The sequence below is a fragment of the Pavona decussata genome, unplaced genomic scaffold (assembly GCF_977016875.1).
Source record: "Pavona decussata unplaced genomic scaffold, jaPavDecu1.1 SCAFFOLD_105, whole genome shotgun sequence".
Classification (NCBI taxonomy): domain Eukaryota; kingdom Metazoa; phylum Cnidaria; class Anthozoa; order Scleractinia; family Agariciidae; genus Pavona; species Pavona decussata.
Window position 1 is genome coordinate 401,102 of NW_028145519.1, and position 17,643 is coordinate 418,744.

The 17,643-nt window shown below is 38.3% G+C and overlaps 2 protein-coding genes across 2 annotated transcripts; one reads left to right on the forward strand and one right to left on the reverse strand.

Moving 5' to 3' along the window:
* Window positions 1–3,590: 3,590 nt before the first annotated feature.
* LOC146471236 (somatostatin receptor type 5-like) lies at window positions 3,591–7,564 on the forward strand. Its single transcript, XM_085121041.1, has 2 exons — window positions 3,591–4,603; window positions 7,107–7,564. Exons 1-2 carry the CDS (start codon window positions 3,715–3,717, stop codon window positions 7,562–7,564), a joined length of 1,347 nt encoding a protein of 448 aa, XP_084977167.1. The 5' UTR covers window positions 3,591–3,714.
* A 5,327-nt stretch (window positions 7,565–12,891) lies between these two features.
* On the reverse strand, window positions 12,892–16,586 carry LOC146471237 (adenosine receptor A3-like). The gene has a single exon (XM_085121067.1). The coding sequence runs from the start codon at window positions 16,553–16,555 to the stop codon at window positions 15,551–15,553; it is 1,005 nt and encodes a 334-aa protein (XP_084977193.1). The 5' UTR covers window positions 16,556–16,586; the 3' UTR covers window positions 12,892–15,550.
* Between the last annotated feature and the right edge of the window lie 1,057 nt (window positions 16,587–17,643).

Consider the following 17,643-nt stretch of genomic DNA (forward strand, 5'->3'; position numbering starts at 1 on the left):
AAATCCGCCGATCCGCTAAAATTAATGGCTGAATCCGTGGATCCGCTCAAAAAATCAACTAAATCCGAATTTGCAAATTGTTTGCCGCGTTAGATGATACGCGAAATACAAAGCGACTTCAGTTGTTGGAGTTGCCTTCCGTGATATTGTGTTTTAGCATTGAGGATGACTATCAACGAAATATTTATGTATCAAACGTCTGTATCGAAACAAAATCTTGCAGATACGAGAAAAAAGAGCAAACATGAACTTCCTAACAACCAAAATCCAAAATCCGGGACCCAAAACTGGATAAAACCGCGATCCGCTGTGATCATAGGATCCGCAGATCCGTTAAAATTTTGCTCTGAATCCAGAATCCGGGCTAAAATATTTACCAAATCCGCCGATCCGTAGACCTATTCACCCCCCTCCTTGGAATGCGCGTAAATAGTGATTCAGGTAATGGCTGTCAAGTTAGGCATGTCTCCTTTGGTCTTCATGACTTGATCTTCTTTTTTTTTCCGACGAATCTTTTTGCATTTTTTTGCGGAAATCGACACAATGTGCTTTTTGTTCCACTAAAAGATATTCAAGTACGTTTGATTAGACTTTAGTCCAAGTTAGACGCAAAAACGTGAGTTGAAATTCAATAATTATCTCCATTTGTCTGCAATACGTGCTTTGAATATTCAAATAAATTAATGATATCATTATATTTGTTATTTCAGGGATTTCGTCCTGTCACGTTAGACATTTTCACTCAACGACGCATAATTGAATTTAAGAGTGGTTCTTGTAGCATTGACTGAAAAATGTTTAGGTGTAAAAAAAAAAAAAAAACAGTTATTCAGTGTATGGAGACAAATCAGAACAGATAAATATGCGAAGCGCCGCGCGGGCGGAGTACCACGAGTAAGAAAATATGGTAACCCATCGATGCGAGAAATTTTGCTTTACGTTATGATGTCACTGTCCCTCCGTCCGTACACAGCATCACAGGATTAACAATTGGAATGGTACACTCAAGTATGTGAAGTCTGTGCTGCCGCCTGTGTTTTGTAGGAGGAAAGTTGCATGGCCAACTGCATTAAAAAAAAAGTTGAAGACAACAAAATACAACGTCAATTTATGTATAATTGAGTATGTCGACAAAAGTGAAAAGAAAGGATAGAGAGAGAGAGAAAGAAAGCGAAAAAGCAGGCAACTAATAAGCAAAGTTCAGCGTGAAAGAGGGTGACTGACAACACGAGCAAATAGGCGAGAATATCACTGACGAACAACGGGAGAAACAATAACCACTTGTCGTTCATATTTCAAACTTATCCCTCTAACATTTTCCTCACAAATCCGTCGAAGAACGTCTCGCCGATTCGCCATAATTTCGCGAAAGCAGTTGTCTGAGAGTTGTCTGCTATTTCGACTTGCAAACTTGACTGGTGATCAACCAATCAGTGTTTTCAGGAACGGGAAATTCGAAGAACAAAGGAACCTCCTCCTTTTCCTCCAATCTTTCCTCGTTCACCTTTTCATTTGCATAATTTTACTGCCACTTTGCGCGTGTTATCTGAAAAAAAAAAAGGTGAAATTTTTATTATTATTAATATTTTTTGGGGGGAGGGGAGGGGGGTTAGGGATTTAAGAGGATAACGTTCTCTCCTGTGTAACAGTTGACATTATAATTGTTATAAATTGTTGGTAAGTAGTGTGCTTCATATGCAGTAAAATATATGTATAACTAGAGAAAAGGATGAATAAGGTTGCCTTAATATATATTTCAGTTGCATGTCAAAAATATGTTGATATGCTCGTTATTTGTCGGATACTACACAACTTGGCCATGATAATATTAAACAATTGAATGTCCGCAAATGATCGCTGGACCTCAAATTCTTACATCAACACAGCGTGCAATTATTTGATGTTACACAAACTGGTCGTCATAGTTGTCAACATAAGCATTTTCCTTATTTACAACACAGCATAAGAAAAACACCTATTTATATTCACCAAAATACTTCAAAGTTGTGACGAAGCGAACCTTACAACGTAAAAATTCTATTCACTTAGCTTCAAAATGCTAATTTGTTGAACCAGGAGCGTTATTCTCCTTTTTGGTTCTTTTTCAGTAATAGCTTGCCTTGCTTTGAAGGCTAGCGTGCTCTTTAAATTTTACATTTGCCTAAAGGTGCTATACACGAAACCACGTTTTTGCGTACTCTTAAATTCACATAAAAATTCCGAGTTTCCTACTGATTCACCATGAAGCCATAGGCTGCGAAGAAATATGACTCAATAAATTATAAACAAGAGTACAAAAAATATTCTCGATACGAAAAGCCTAATTAGGTATCTTTTAGTGGGTGGAAATTTTACCGTGTATTATCATTCATTTATTCATTCCAGTTTGCGTTCTTTCTTGTCTTTGTTTTGCATAGGAGAGTATTGTGAGCTGAACTAAGAGCTGAACCTTTCATAAAGTTTTAACGTTAACCCACGTTAATCCAACATGGGTTAACGTGGTACTTGTAAACAAAGTAAAAATTTACAGAGTAAGTCCAATTATTTTAAACCAATGAAGCAATTTTAAGAGAAACCCAAAGTCAACAATAATACTCCTGGCGCACCAGGTTAGCATTTAATTAAGTTCAAATAAGTTCAAATATTTTTGTTAAAATCTTTTTAAGTGACAGTTGTGACAAGTAGTACCTGTAACATTACATATTACAGTGTTCACAGGGCGAAAATCCAAGTTTCCGTATTTCTAAACCTGACAGAAACATGAAAATGCTCATTGACGTCACGTTTTCGTGTTTCGGAAACGTACAGAACTAATTCATTCGGTCTGTGTCACCTTTCCGTCATGTTTCCTAAACGAAAGGGTCGTATCATGTTCCCATTAAATTTATGTTGTTAGGTTTCCGTTATTGTCTCTGTCAACGGTTTCTTATCACGTTAGGAAATGTTTGCAGAGATGTTAGGAGATGTTTGCAGAACGTGCAGCGAGGAACAACTGTCAGCTGTACGCACAATCGTTTTACTCCAGTAGCATTACTGCAATTTTATACTTTTTGTATGATATTGGTGTTGTAATTACTGTTTTTTCTTTCTTTATTGCACCGTGCATTGTGTAAAACTGTCTTTTTCAGTGTTATACCATTAAAAAAAAAAGAATGGTCTTACGAAAGGCAAATACAAAGGCGTCGCTTGCGTAAAGTAGAAACGTTGTTGCAAATGAAACAAAAAGTATAAACACTCAAAGAGAGGAATTGTTTATACTTTGGTGTAGTAAAACGGTGTTGTATTTAAATCATTTAATTGTGGGATAAAAATTTAGGTGAATTGCTTTGGCTTTGGTCAATTTTAATTGTATGGGTAAATATGGCTATGTTGTGCAATATTAGGCAAATAAATAAGATTACAACATATCTACAACATTAGCAAATGAAAATCGAACATATTTACCATGGATTATTAGTCGATGTCCGAGGATTAGAGGCAGTATATCTATCTGTACGTAAAATATTCACAACAGGTACTGTTGACATGTGCATCAAAGCTATTATCTAAATTTCAACTCACTATCGTTTAGACTGTAAAGATGACGTATTTAAGTTTATCTTGGGCTGAGGTACACTCAAAACGTATTCTGATATCTGCGTGGAGCAGAAGGCACTTTCTGGCCACTTTCGCTACAGAACGCAGAGACACAAAGCCACAACTACGGAGACAGACATGGTTAACTCAACGTCCATTGCATTCGTCATTATCTTCTTATTGGAAGCAGTATTTATCATGACTGGGAATTCGTTCACCATCTTTGTCTTCTGGAAACAGAGACTCTATCAAAAGCTAACTTGTTTTCTTCTAATCAACCTGGCAGTCGCCGACTTGCTTGTGGGAATATCGGAGCCTATAGTTTTATCGACTGGGAAGTTTGCTAAAATGAGTGCACCTCCAGGAGAAGAAAATAGGGCCCCAAATCCTTGGTCAGCGCTACAACGCCTTGCATCAAACTCATCGGTGTTTTTTCTCGCTCTTATGTCCGTTGAGCGGGTTTATGCAGTGCTTTGGCCACTTCGCCATCATGTGACAAACACAAGAGTTTACATTTACGGCGCTGTTATCGTATGGGTAGTTAGCTTATGCACGGCTGGACTTTCTTTGTTATCGATGTATTATAGAAAGGTGGAAGAGAAGTATGTTAATCTCTCCGTACACATTTGCCTATTTATTGCTCTGTTGGTTATTTGTGCAAGTTATATTAAGATACGTAATCGATTACGAAGCACATCAGCTGAAATAGCACCCCAAAGGAATCGAACCACTGAACATAACTTACGACTTTCTAGAACAATGTTCATAGTAATCGCCGCATCGCTAGTGTTTTGGTTGCCTGCTTTTGTTGTGTACACTATGAGAGAATTCTGTCATCAATGTCTTTCCCCGCCCCTCCACTGGTTCGTGAATGTTCTTCATCTGGCAAATTCTATGGTCAATCCATTCGTGTACACCCTTAGGATGCCAATATTTAAAGATGCTTTGAAGACATTCTGGCGCAAACGACGGAAGAATCTTGATGTACAACCTGCCCAGGCAGATAGAGTGGGTTTGACCACGGGAGGTACTTTGACTCCGCAAATGGAACGTACTAAGATAACTTCAAGCACAACAAGGCTCTGAATACTATGAGCAATGTAAAAATTCAAGAAGCTGCCCACGGTGGTTTTCAACTGGAGCTTTTTACGGGAAATTAAGGATAAAATAGCAACCTAACTACAGGCAGCTTGTAACTTAAAGCATAATGGAGTCGAATATAACTACACGGAAGAGAAATGTAAGAAAAATGTACATAAAGAACCTCACCACGCGATTAAGGAATGGTAATCACGCAAATCAACCTGTAATGAAAATATAAAATGCACGCGCCGTTTCATACTTTAATGTATAGAAAATAAAAGGGCAAAGGGAGAATCCAAGCCCATATGTTACTAAAACGACGAAAAGGGAATGGGGAGAGGCTGCGGGAAATGGGAAAATGGAAGAGGGCAATTGGAAATGAGAAATGAGAGATCATGGCTGGTGAATGAGATTTAGAGAATATTTAGGTCAGTGTCCGGTTGATTGTCTGTAACTATTCTTTGAAACATATACAAAATAACTGTTGACATTCACGACACTAGGGTTAACAAGGGTCAATAAGCGAACACTGAAAATTCTGACGTTACTCAACTATGTTCAGAACCTGGACGTGGCTGTATGACCAAATTATTAAGGCAGATGAGTAGGTGAAGGAAGTAACGAAGATAACAAACGGAGGAAAACTAAGTCTTTCTTACTTCAGTTGTAGACTACGAGTTGCCTCTTATTTCGCTCAAGGACAAATAGAGGGAGCAAAAATGAGCGAGGGTGCGGGAAACTAGCGTAGGAAGTAACGGCGACAACAAAAAGAGGAAACGTTAAGTCTTTCTTGTTGTTTAAGACTAATGTAGTCCCTTACTTTTCTCAGAGATATTAGGATAATCGAACTGAACGCTCGAGGAGATGCGACTTGTTCTGAATCTTGCAACAATTCAGGGGCCGTGGTCGCCGATTTTGGATCTTCGCCGACGGTAACGAGAACGTAAGAAAAGAAAATATCTGATTTGCAAAACTATGTCTTTTCTCGTGGACAGTTGTGGGTCTCTGCCGTTCTCCACCGAGACGAAATGAATGTGTGCAGAATTCGGTAACCTTTATCAGTCATTCATTGACTGATTTACTGAAGCGGTGAGATTGTACAGATTGAACCGGACAAATTCTTGAAGCATTTCTGGACAGTCAATCGAGATATAGAACTGAAGTTTCTCCATATTCCCAGCTTCAATTGGACTCCGAAGAATGCTGCTTAATTCTGTAGGGCTGATGAAATGCTGATCACATTGGACTCGTCTCTTGTCGTCCCAGTCGTTGAAATCTTTTATGCCCCATGAATTTTCATTTTTCGACTTTTTTTGGGCACTGATGGATTCTTCTTCGAGTTTCCGTAGGCTCTCTTCATTTAACTAAGAATTTGCTTTCTCGTATTAAGTTTTTCAGCCAATTTGTAGCTCAAAACAATAGTGTTACAAGTGGCAGCGCTTCCAGACAAACAGGAAAGAAGACGGGCGGGACAGTTTAAGAGTGGCGGTCCGAAAATATCGAGCATTTTGTGGCAGAACTCATGAAATCTATTTCGCTTATTTCCTGGCTACAAAAAGCCATTAAATGGCAGAGAGCAAATTTGACGTCTTTAGTTTTCTCTAGGAGTGCTTAACGTTCGAGAAAACTGAGAAGAACAAATTTGACCCGCGAGGATCCCGAAAGTAACCGCACGGCAGTGTGAAATTAATATTCTGAACTAACTCTTCATCTGCAAGGAAAGAAGATCCATGGTATTTTTATACTCGGTATTGATAGAGGAAGCACCGCACGTTTATAACAGAGTTTGAACTAGACTTTGCCATTATTAATAAAAGCAAACAGAGCTTAGGAAAACGTCCCTTTCTTAACAGGAAAAATCCAGCAAAAAGGGATAAATTTGAAGCATGGTTTTCGCTATGTGGTACAAGGCCGATTTTTCTTAAACAGTAAGGAAACGTCCGGTCTTGGAACCGATTTTTCTTGTTTGCACTGTGAGATTTTTGCTTGTAAAATCATTTATTATATGGCCGTGTGGACTGGAAACGATCAAATTCAAGAACTTGATTGGCTAAAATCGATATTGACGGCGGTCTAGATTTTCCCATCTAGACCGGCATCTAGACCGATCTTATTGTAAAATTTGTCCTCAAAACGTTACAAAAAAAAAAAAAAAATTGGCTTGTTCCTGTTAATACAGTACTAAATGGAAGAACCAGTAGCCCTGAACATGGAAGCAGAATGAGCAAACGTTGGCAAATTTGAGTCCAGCCGAGAAAGCTACGAGCAAAGATGAAGTCAAAATTGGAAGTTTTTGCAAGTGCAAAAATCCAAAAACACTCAATACAAGACTAAGAGCGACTTAAACGTATGGAAGAAATTTTGTGAGTCAATGAAAGAGTCTAGAGCAATTGAAAACATACCTGCCAATGAGCTCGACCTTCTTTTGTCTAAATTTTTTATCTCAGTTCATAAACAAGATGGCACCGAGTACGAACCGTCTACATTTAGCGGCTTCCAGCGAAGTTTTCAACGCCACCTGCATGAAGAAGGAAGTCTAATCAATATTCTTAAGGATAACGAGTTCTCCAAGTCCAGAGAGGTTCTTGCTGCCAAACGAAAGAACCTGGTTCGCCAAGGAAAAGGAAACCGTCCAAATGCCACAAGAGAGCTAACTGGAGCTGAAGAAGATCATGATGCACTTTTTGAAAATGGCCAGTTCGGTGTTCAGGATCCTAAATCATTACAAAGGGCTTTGTGGTGGTTTCTTTCCCTCCATTTCGGCTGGAGGGCTCGAGATGAGAGCCGTAAGCTGTGTTGGGGTGATGTAGGCTTGGCCAATGATCCAGAAACCGATTCTGAATACCTTGTGTGGAAGTCAGAAAGAGGCAGCAAAACACGCACCGGACAAGATCGTGGCCATTAAAGAGCCTTTGAACCGAAAGCGTATGCAAGCAAAAACAAGTCAAGATGCCCAGTTGAATTCTACAAAGCGTTTCGAAGCCATCGTTCCGAAGCCATGTTAGATCCAGATGCCCCTTTTTATCTCGCAATAAATCATCGACGAAAACCAAGTGAGAAAGTATGGTATCTGGATAGGCCCCTCGGAAAGAATGAAATTGGCAAGTTCCTCAAAGACGCCTTTGCCTCAGCCAAACTCGATGAAAGAAACAAGAAGAAGGTTTCTAATCGCTCCGTTAGGAAGACCAGTGTTGGACGACTCCTCGAAGCAGACGTTCAGCCAAATTTCGTTGCACAGTTAAGCGGTCATAAAAATTTGAAAAGCCTCGACAGCTACCATTCAGCATCTCTCAAGCGACAGCGAGAAATGTCTACTGTCCTGAATCGTGGACCAGATTCATCCGCTCAGTTAGAAGAAAACCAAGTCAGTGCCTCCACCACAACTCAACAAAATGTCCACACAGTCCAAGAAATCCAACCTCAGGAAATTTTTGCCGAAGCACATATTGACAAGTTTGAAGGCTGCACCTTCAACATTAACGTTTTCTGTGGCGATCAGTCAAAGATCGTAAAGCTGAATGAGAACTGGTCGCTGAGCGATCGCGGCACAGACAGGCATTAAAATTTGTTGCACTTTTGGTCGCATTTTAGAAAATTTTCATTGAGCCTGTAGGAGAACAACGGTTATTTTGTCTTCATTCATTGACGAAGTTTGTACAAAGCTGTAAGTTTGAACAGTTATTTTTGTCCCTTTTGGACTGGAGACTAGTGACAGAAGTAAGCCAGCTAAATGCTTGAGCCCGCGCAGGGGAACAAATATACTTTTTTCCTTTTGATTTCCTGCTTGGCCATATAATCAACATCTTATTAACCGAGCTAGGTCGGTCTGTATGGGAGAATCTTGACCTCGGTCGCTGGTACTGTACTGTACTGGCGACCTCGGTCAAGATTCTCCCATACAGGCCTCCCGCTCGGTTAATAAGAACTAAATCTAGAAAGGACCAGTAAGCGTCTCGATTGCTAATGAAACCGCATCAAAAAGGAAATCTGCCGGGTTGAAGTTCACCCCTATGGCTATAGTAAAATGCGCGCCGAAATAAAAATTGAGGACCGGTCAAACATCTGTATCCTGTTTTTAATTTACTTAATAGTTAGGGTTGTGTTTTATAAGTTCCGGAATCACCTATAACTAGTGAATAATATCACCCATTGGCGTTTACTAAAGTAAATTGAATTAGTGAAGTAAAGCCCGGTCCTCACTAGTGACACAAGCACAAACACAAGCACAAGCACATTGTGCGCCAGTGAGGACAGCCGCGACATAAGCACAAGCAGAACAACAAGAATATGAAAACCTTTTGTTCTTCTTGTGTTTGTGCTTATGCTTATGTCAACTTAATTTAATTATTGAAAGGAACAACTCATGATCTGTTCTAGCGCATTTTGTAAACAAAAATGCGAGAACTTGAAAAACATTGGCCTAACATTTTTCAAGTTTCAATCCATACCGACCTATTCTGTCTCTGACCCGGTGCACTAATCGACAGTTTTATTGCACTGGGGTGATAATTTATAACAAACTTGACACTTATTTCTTTGTTTCTGTTGACAGACAAACATTTTTGGGTTTTGAAATGACTGCAAATTTGCGTGATACACCCCCTTTAAATACTCGTGCTCGTGTAGCTTTATCATGTATCATTTTATGCTTGCCCAACCTTAGCTATCTTTACATGTGAAATCACTAATAACTGAGGCTGAAAAGCGTAAAAGAACAACAAGCAACAAAAGCATCAAACAGTCCTCCTCATCCACCATCTTGAAAGCGTCTTCGAGTTGAGAGGGAATGGAGACAAAAATGCCTATACACTTGCGTATGTGCTTATGCTTGTGTCGCAGCTGTTCTCACTAGCGCACAAGAACCTTGTTCTTGTGTTGTGTGTCACTGTTTTTTTTTTTTAATTTATTTATTGACAATACAATCCATTACATTGCCATACAAACAATACAAATATACAATAGTTAATAGTAATAATAGCTAACAATAGTTAATAATAATAGTTTTACAACACCGCAATTAGTGCCAGGCAACTTCTTACATTTCATTTTTTTCCTGTTATTTCCACAGTTACACAGTTACAGTTTACATATAGTACGTAATTTAAAATAACTGTGGACTTGATCTTTAAAGAAGAATCATTTCCTCAAACATTCTCCATTTTTTTCCTAAACGAATTGGTCTTATTCGATTTAAGAGAAAATGTGCCTTTCAGTTTGATATTTATTTAATAAAATTCTCTTAAAGTGGCTAAAAGATGGTTTCGTTTCTTTACACCGACAAGTCTACAGATACGTTTTTCCTAAAATAAGTATATAGTTTTGCAGATCCATCTCCTCCTCTAAGAACCCTAAAATAATCTCACAATATTTTAAAGAGAGGCCTACGCAACTGTTTAGTTTATTTAAAATTTTGTCACAAACTTCATTCCAAAAGGAGGTCGAGAAAGAACAATCAAAGAAAATATGAGATATCGTCTCTATAGTGTGATGACAAAAGGAGCAGTTGGGGTTAGAAGCATAGCCTATCTTACAAAGTAATTCATTTGTGTATAGAATTGAATTTAATACTTTATATTGAAAGGAACGTAGATAAGGTTCATTTGCGGCTCTCAGTGGCATCACAAATGCCTCCGAAAGTTGCTTATCCTCTAGATCGAATTCCTCTCTCAACTTAGCCCATTTATTTGGTTTTTCGTATTTTTGCTTTATACGATAGTGATAATAGTCACGGCACTTAAAATTTTCTAAATCAAAGATATTTTCTACGTCGGGTATATGAAAGCGCAGTTTCAATGGAACTGATTGCCTTAGACCGGTCCATACTAAAAAGTTAGAGTTCTTTAATCCTGTAACTTTGACAACATTGAAAGATTCAATATTTGTCATATCATAAAGCAGATGATTTGTGTATATGATACTGTTATCAAAAAAAATGTTTATAAAAGACACTCTTGCCGTCAATCTTTATATCTCTGTTGTTCCATAAAATATACTTATATGTATTTTCGGGGTCCTCGACTTCTCTTAATTTTGACCACCACTCCAAAAGTTCTCGATAAAAGGTCGCTGAGATTGTTAATCGGTTGATATCATAATTGCACTGAATTAAAAATAACCCCCCTTCGTATACCAAAAGATGATCAAGATATGACTTCCAAAATCCAGAGTAATCTGGGTCAACTATTCGTTTTAACCAGCTTAGCCTTAAAGCTTTAACCATACTTTCATAATTTAGCATTTTGAGGCCACCTTGGTCATAAGGTGCATAAGTTGAGAGTCTAATAACCTTGTCGTTACCGTTCCACAAAAATCGAAAAACCAAACTGTTGAATTCTTTTATGACTTCGAAAGGAGTACATAATACCGAACTAGGATAGATCATTGTTGGGAATAAAAGTGTTTTAATAATATTTACTTTGCCGTGAATTGATAATCCTCTTGACGTCCATAGATTTATTGTGTTCTTAATTTTTTTCAACCTCTGCTTAAAATTTTTCTCTACTAATATTTGTACATCATATGTAATATATATTCCTAAAAATTTGACACATGTTTACCACTTAACCCCTAGTGGTTCATTCTCACAATTTTGAAGTGACCCAATCCACATTGCTTCTGTTTTAGCTACATTAAGTTCAAGTCCAGAGGCTTTCTCAAAACGTTCACTGTTGTGTCACTATTGAGGACCGGGCTTAAAAATACGATCTGAATTCAACTGCAGAAACTGGAAAATCCGTCACTTTGGTTTGATGTTTTTGCGCCGTCATGGAAGTTAAGTGTTCTTTTTGCTCCTTTGTCGGATGTTTAAGGTTGCTCTTATGACCCCAGAAATAGGAGCTGATCAACTGAAGTTATCCCATTTTGAAATTACAAAAGGAATATCGCGGGTTCGTCTTCCTTGTCAATAGCCGATGGACAAACCGAAATTGAACTTATTCTGACAAGAAGCCGGTTATCTCCTTCACCACTGAGTTAAATCTTTCGGAATTGTCGATTTGTACTCGACGTCGCTCGTCTCTGGGCATTAGCTGGCGTCGAGGTTAGAATAAGTGTCAACTTCCTCCGTCGATATCGAGCTATGACAGCCAGGCGCAAAAGGTCGCAAAAACAGAAAGAGGACTAGGCAAAGATTCGTGCTATTTGATATGGAAGAAACTGAGTGGGACTATTTATCCTAGTTGATTCAGGTATGCGTATACATAACAACAAATGTTGCTCGATGTTGAACTGTGTCTCATTAGCATAAGATTGGAAAACAATTGGTTAGCGCCGTTCAACAAGTGGCAACTTGTTGAACGGAATATAACTCATCTCTATTTCGTCCAACTGCGTTCAACAACGTTCAGCATGTTGAACGGCCTATTTCAACATTCAACACGGCACGACACTGTTGAGCATAATGGTGGTGTTTTATCTTTAGTAGTCGTGAAGAAGCATAGTTTAGTGGTCTTTTGTTTTATTCGAATGTCTAGCTTACTAAGAAACTTAAGCATAAACTACGCAGAAGTCTCGTCGACCCAAATGTAGACATTCGAATAAAACAAAAGACCACAAACTATGCTTCTTCACGAGTACTAAAGATAAAACACCACCATTATGCAAATCAGATGTTGTTTACAAATTCACTTGTCCTGGCTGTAATTGCTCTTACATCGGCAAAACGAACAGAACTCTATTTACTCGCACACAAGAACACGTGCTCACGGATAAAGAAAGCGCTATACACAAACATCTTCGACAGTGTGATAATATCCAACACATTCAAGGCCTGTATAATTTACCAGACATTTTCTCCAATGAGACCGGCCCACCTTCTACGACCAACAAAGAATTTTTCACCGAAACCGTGCGTAGCAACACAAAGATAATTGACAGTGACGACAATTGGAACCTTCTTCTATACAAAGAAGCCTATCACATAAAACGTTCATCGCCATCCTTGAACAATGGCTTGAGGCCAGCAGAGAACTCTGCTTATTCTCATGACAGTTTTTTCTCTTTTTGTTTTGTACTTACTTTATTCTCACGTGCCTATTGATGCTAATTTACCACCCTTTTAGTATTTAAACTTTAGCTACCGCATTGTCACCTAGTCTGACGATGATATAGAATTATATGGAAATATAACTGAAACAAACCACCGTTTCCTTGCATTTATTGCCTAAATATTAGTCAAAATGCACTTATTCGGTTTAACTTTCGTTCTATTCATTTGTTTATATATCGCTAAAACCAATACTCGTCCTTAGTGCTTTACAATAATACTAAGAACACTATTTCAAAACGATTTAAATAAAATGCTCGGAGCACTGAGTATCATGAAAGGAGTTAGGCTCCTGGGTTTGAAATGACAGCTCAAAATCAATCGTTTGTCTCACGATTGTGTAACATGGTTGTCGACCGCGTTGGTTCGACCGCTATACTGGTGGTCTTCATCAGCTGAAGGTGTCGACTGCCTGTGTGTAAAAAGTAAGCACCAAACCAAACGTGGAGGATTGAAATGCACCTGTCACCATCAACTACGGTGCTATTGATAAACAGCCAGTAGACTCAATCCGGTCCGGTGTTAAGACCAGGGCCGTGTTGTTAGAAAGCCGATTAACACTAATCCACGATTAAATGTTAACCGAGAGTTTCACATCGCTCATTTAAAAGGATTTTATAGGCTCATATGCATTTCACGCTAATGGTAATTAAGGAAAAGTCCAAGGCAAAACTAAGGGACAAAAATCTTTTGGACGAATCCTTTCGGATTAGTAAATATACTTGAATTAATGTTCACGTTGACCCAGGCTTTGAACAACTGGGCCCAGCAGTATAACTGTCAAAACGTCGTGGTCCACGCGTATGTGGCCCAGTCGTGAGACAAACAATTTACTCTGAGCCATCAATGCTCTAACCGTTTAAGAACATCAAATTACAAGGGCGTCTTTATTTTAATTTATCATCTTGGCTTTCTCTTTGCTTTATGGATAACTAGCTTGTCCGCGGCAAGGAGCATCTCTCAATGTACTTTGCTTTCTAGAAACACAATCGAAGCACTCAATGTTCAAGAAACGTTAACATAATTTCCTGACTTGACAAAAATCACTAAAATGTTATCATATTGCATTACACGTATTCGTGACGACGCTCTACGCACATATTACTTCGTGCAGTTTTCCCAATTTGTTTACAAATATATATCACAAATATTGAGTTCTGTACAGCAAAATACTGCGTGCAACGAACATTATAATAATCAGACAATCAAAGTATTGTGAGTATTGTAAGTACTGTAAATATTGTTAGATTTTTAAGCAGTGTAGCTATTGTAAGTGTTATGAGTAGTGTATGAATTGTAATTGATGTAAATGTAAATTGTAATTAAAGTAAACGTAAATTGTAATTAAAGTAAAGTAGTGTAATTGTTAGTACTACAAATATGATAGTTTAATTATTGTATTCTGTGTCACCTTGTAAGGCTAATGAAGTTGTTTTAAACATTATATTATTATTATTATTATTTTTTATATATATCGTTTACGAAAGCTCGTTATGTTTTCGGTTTACGCAAATAAGCAAGGTGTTTGTCTGATCCTATCCACCTAGCACTACAGCTGGTATTTTGTTTGCACCTTTATACATGCTTCACCGAACTGCCCTCTTTCCACAGGGCACGATCGATTGAACGATAACATAACAGTTTTGCATTTCCTTTACGATGATTACTACATACAACTTATTGAAACCCGCCTCCACAATAATCTTCAGTGAATGAACCTGTTTTTACTGATGTAAAAAATTCTAGTGGGCGAAATTCTAAATAAATTTCGTATTATGGTCGAAGCCAATGAGATATAACTGCCCCCGTGACTCACGATAGTTCATGTATCACAAAGGTTTGACTGCTTTCAAAATGATGTAGGCAACGGTTCAAACTTCTAAAATAATACGGCAGACCTTGAAAGTCCTTCCTGGAAATTTAAAATTAAGGCGATTTGCAACGCCTTTTCAAGCCTTGGACTACATCTTTTGCAATCATAGAAAGAAAGCATCAATTTCCTTCATACTGCACTACCTTGGATCGGTTTCCAAGCAACAACTGCTATCATAAAAATTGTAACGCATAGCCCGCTTTCATTTAAAATAACGTCGATTATCTCCAAATCTATTCGGACGCTTTACAACTAAACTTTCAAGATTTCTGCTACTCAACGTAAACAATGTATAGGCGAATTTAGAAAACAAATTTAAACATCGTTTTCAAAGTTCAAGCAGAGATTTTAGTTGTTCAACAATTTTTCGTTAAAGTCTCAATAAAAGTAAAACTTATCACTTTCTCCCCTCTGTCCAAAGCTCTTTTGTTATATGACAACATTTTAAGCGAACAGATATCTCGCAAACTAGTTCATACATCGCATTTCAGTCGAATATAATATAGACAAAGTTAATACAAGAAATTAAATTCGTCGATAAAGCGACGTACGAAACCGTTGTTGGAATTGAATTCGTCCCGACGTTTTATCCGTCTGGAACTGAAGGATAAAACGTCTGAAATGCGTGTGAGTTCAGACGTCATACTTCAGAAGCATAGAATTTAATGCATAAATTTGAAAACACATTAACGTAGTATCGATTTGTCGTTTTCTTGAACCTGGAATCCCATGCCATTCAAGTCGTTTGAATTTAATTCGTCGTCTCAATTGTTATCGTCTCCTTACAGACTAAGTCAATTCAAATTAAATATCGTCCGAATTATATTCGACGCATGAACTAGGAGTTGCTGATGGTTAGAATAAGAATCCTTTTGACCTTCGCGCACGTTTAGACTTCAGACGCCTTTTTTGGTGTTCGATAACACGGCTGAAACTTGGTAAAAGTTAAGGTCTCTGGGTGATTCGGCTGTTCTTCATTTTCCCTGTAAAGGTTCCAGCTGAAAAGCATCGTCGGCAACAATATGAATTTCCACATTCATGTCGGTACTTTGGGTGGCTTGGCGTTGTTGACGTGTTCCATTAGGAGAGTGAAAGATCTTCCAGAGCTCAAACCCAGTCCGCCTGCGTCTTACTTCAACATTCTGCCGTCGTTTTCGACGGAATTTCCTCAACGCAGCTTTAAATATTGGCATACTAAAAGTATACACAAATGGGTTGACCAGAGAATTCGCCAGATGAAGAGCATTCACGAGCCAGTGAACGGGCTGGGAAACACTTTGCGGGTATAACTCTTTGACAGTATACACAACAAAAGCAGGACCCCAAAACACAAGTGATGCGGCGATTACTATGAACAAAGTCCTTGATAATCTAAGGCTATATTCGATGGATTGATTTCTGTGGGGTGCTATTTCAGCTGATGTGCTGCGCAATCGATTGCGTATCTTAAAGTAACTTACGCAAATAAACAAAACAGGAATAAGAAGACAAATTTGGATGGAGACAATAAAATATCTCCTATCCACCTTTTTGTAAAACATCGGTAATAAAGACGGTCCAGCCATGCAGAACCCAACTACCCAGACGATAACGATACTGTAAATGTAAACTCTATTGTTTGTTACACGATGACGGAGCGGCCATAGCACCGCGTAAACCCGCTCAAGCGCGATAAGAGCGAGGAAAAACACCGATGTACTTGAGGCAAGGAGTTGAAGCGACGATGAAGGATACGTTAGCCTCTTTTCTTCTTCTTTAACTGACGTCATTTTAACAAACTTCCCGGTCGCTAGGACAATGGATTCCGATATTCCCACTAGCAAATCAGCGACTGCCAGGTTGATCAGTAAAAAACAAGTTCGTTTTTGATGGAGTCTCTCTGTCAAGAAGACAAAAATTGCGAACGAATTCCCAATGACGATAAAGACTGCTTCCAGTACATAGACAATGATGAATGTAATGACCGTCGAGTCTAGCATGTCTGTGTAGTAGTTATGACTTTCTATCGAGATCGACAGAAAGTGCCTTCTTTTCCGCGCAAATATTACAAAACGTTTTGAGCACAGCTCAGCCCAAGATCAATTTAAATACATCACTTTTACAGCTAAAACAATAGTCAAGTTTTAATTTACATCAGAGTTAATGTATGTCGGAAATACACTTTTGCTGATTGTGTCATGATATATCTTCAGCACCTTCGTTCTATCACGTTAATCATTTTCGTCCAAAGACGGATAATTGAGGAAAAGAAATAAACGAACAAACGTCGCCGTGGAGCGATTTAAGACGAGGCAGGACAGATATACTGCGTTTTATCCTCTGACATCGATAATGAGACAGTACGATCGTTTGTAAGATATTTACATTTCATTTGCTAATGTCACAAAATCTACCTAAAACTCATTATTTGCCAAGTAATATTGCACAACTTGAAGCCATTATCGTCTCATCCAAAAACAAGAGAACGGCGAAATCCAAAGTGTATCCTTCTCGCTCCTAAATTATTTTATTTAGATAAAACACATAAAATCATAAGCAAGTACCTACCATAATTATGTTTTTTTTTTTGTTTCATTTAAAAGAGCGTATCTTCTTCCCGCAAGCGACGGCTATAAATTTGCATTTCCGTAAACGATCGTTAGGTACGTGATGGAAAAAGAAACTGACAATATGTCCTCACTCTATGTTCTGTAAACACAGTTGAGAAAATAAATCGATTTTAAACGCGACAAGCATCACTTGAAATATAATACTCGCCATCTGATGTTGTACTTATTATCTACAACTGCAGTCATCATTTGTTGCAACACTACAGTTAACACCCAAGGTAACGAACGTGCCTGTTATATAGCACGTACGTGCCCTCCTCCCTCCTCCAATGTTGTATTCTTTGCGTTTCTTTCACTCGACCTCACTCCGGCTCGGTGAAATGCAACATTGAAGGGGAGAAATGGAAAGAAAGAAGGGAACCGTACAACAATTTTGTCTGAGTGTGTAGCTAGTTATGAAAGCTGTCACTGTCAGATTTTCACCACAATATTTACATCTGAGCATTAAAGCAAAACAG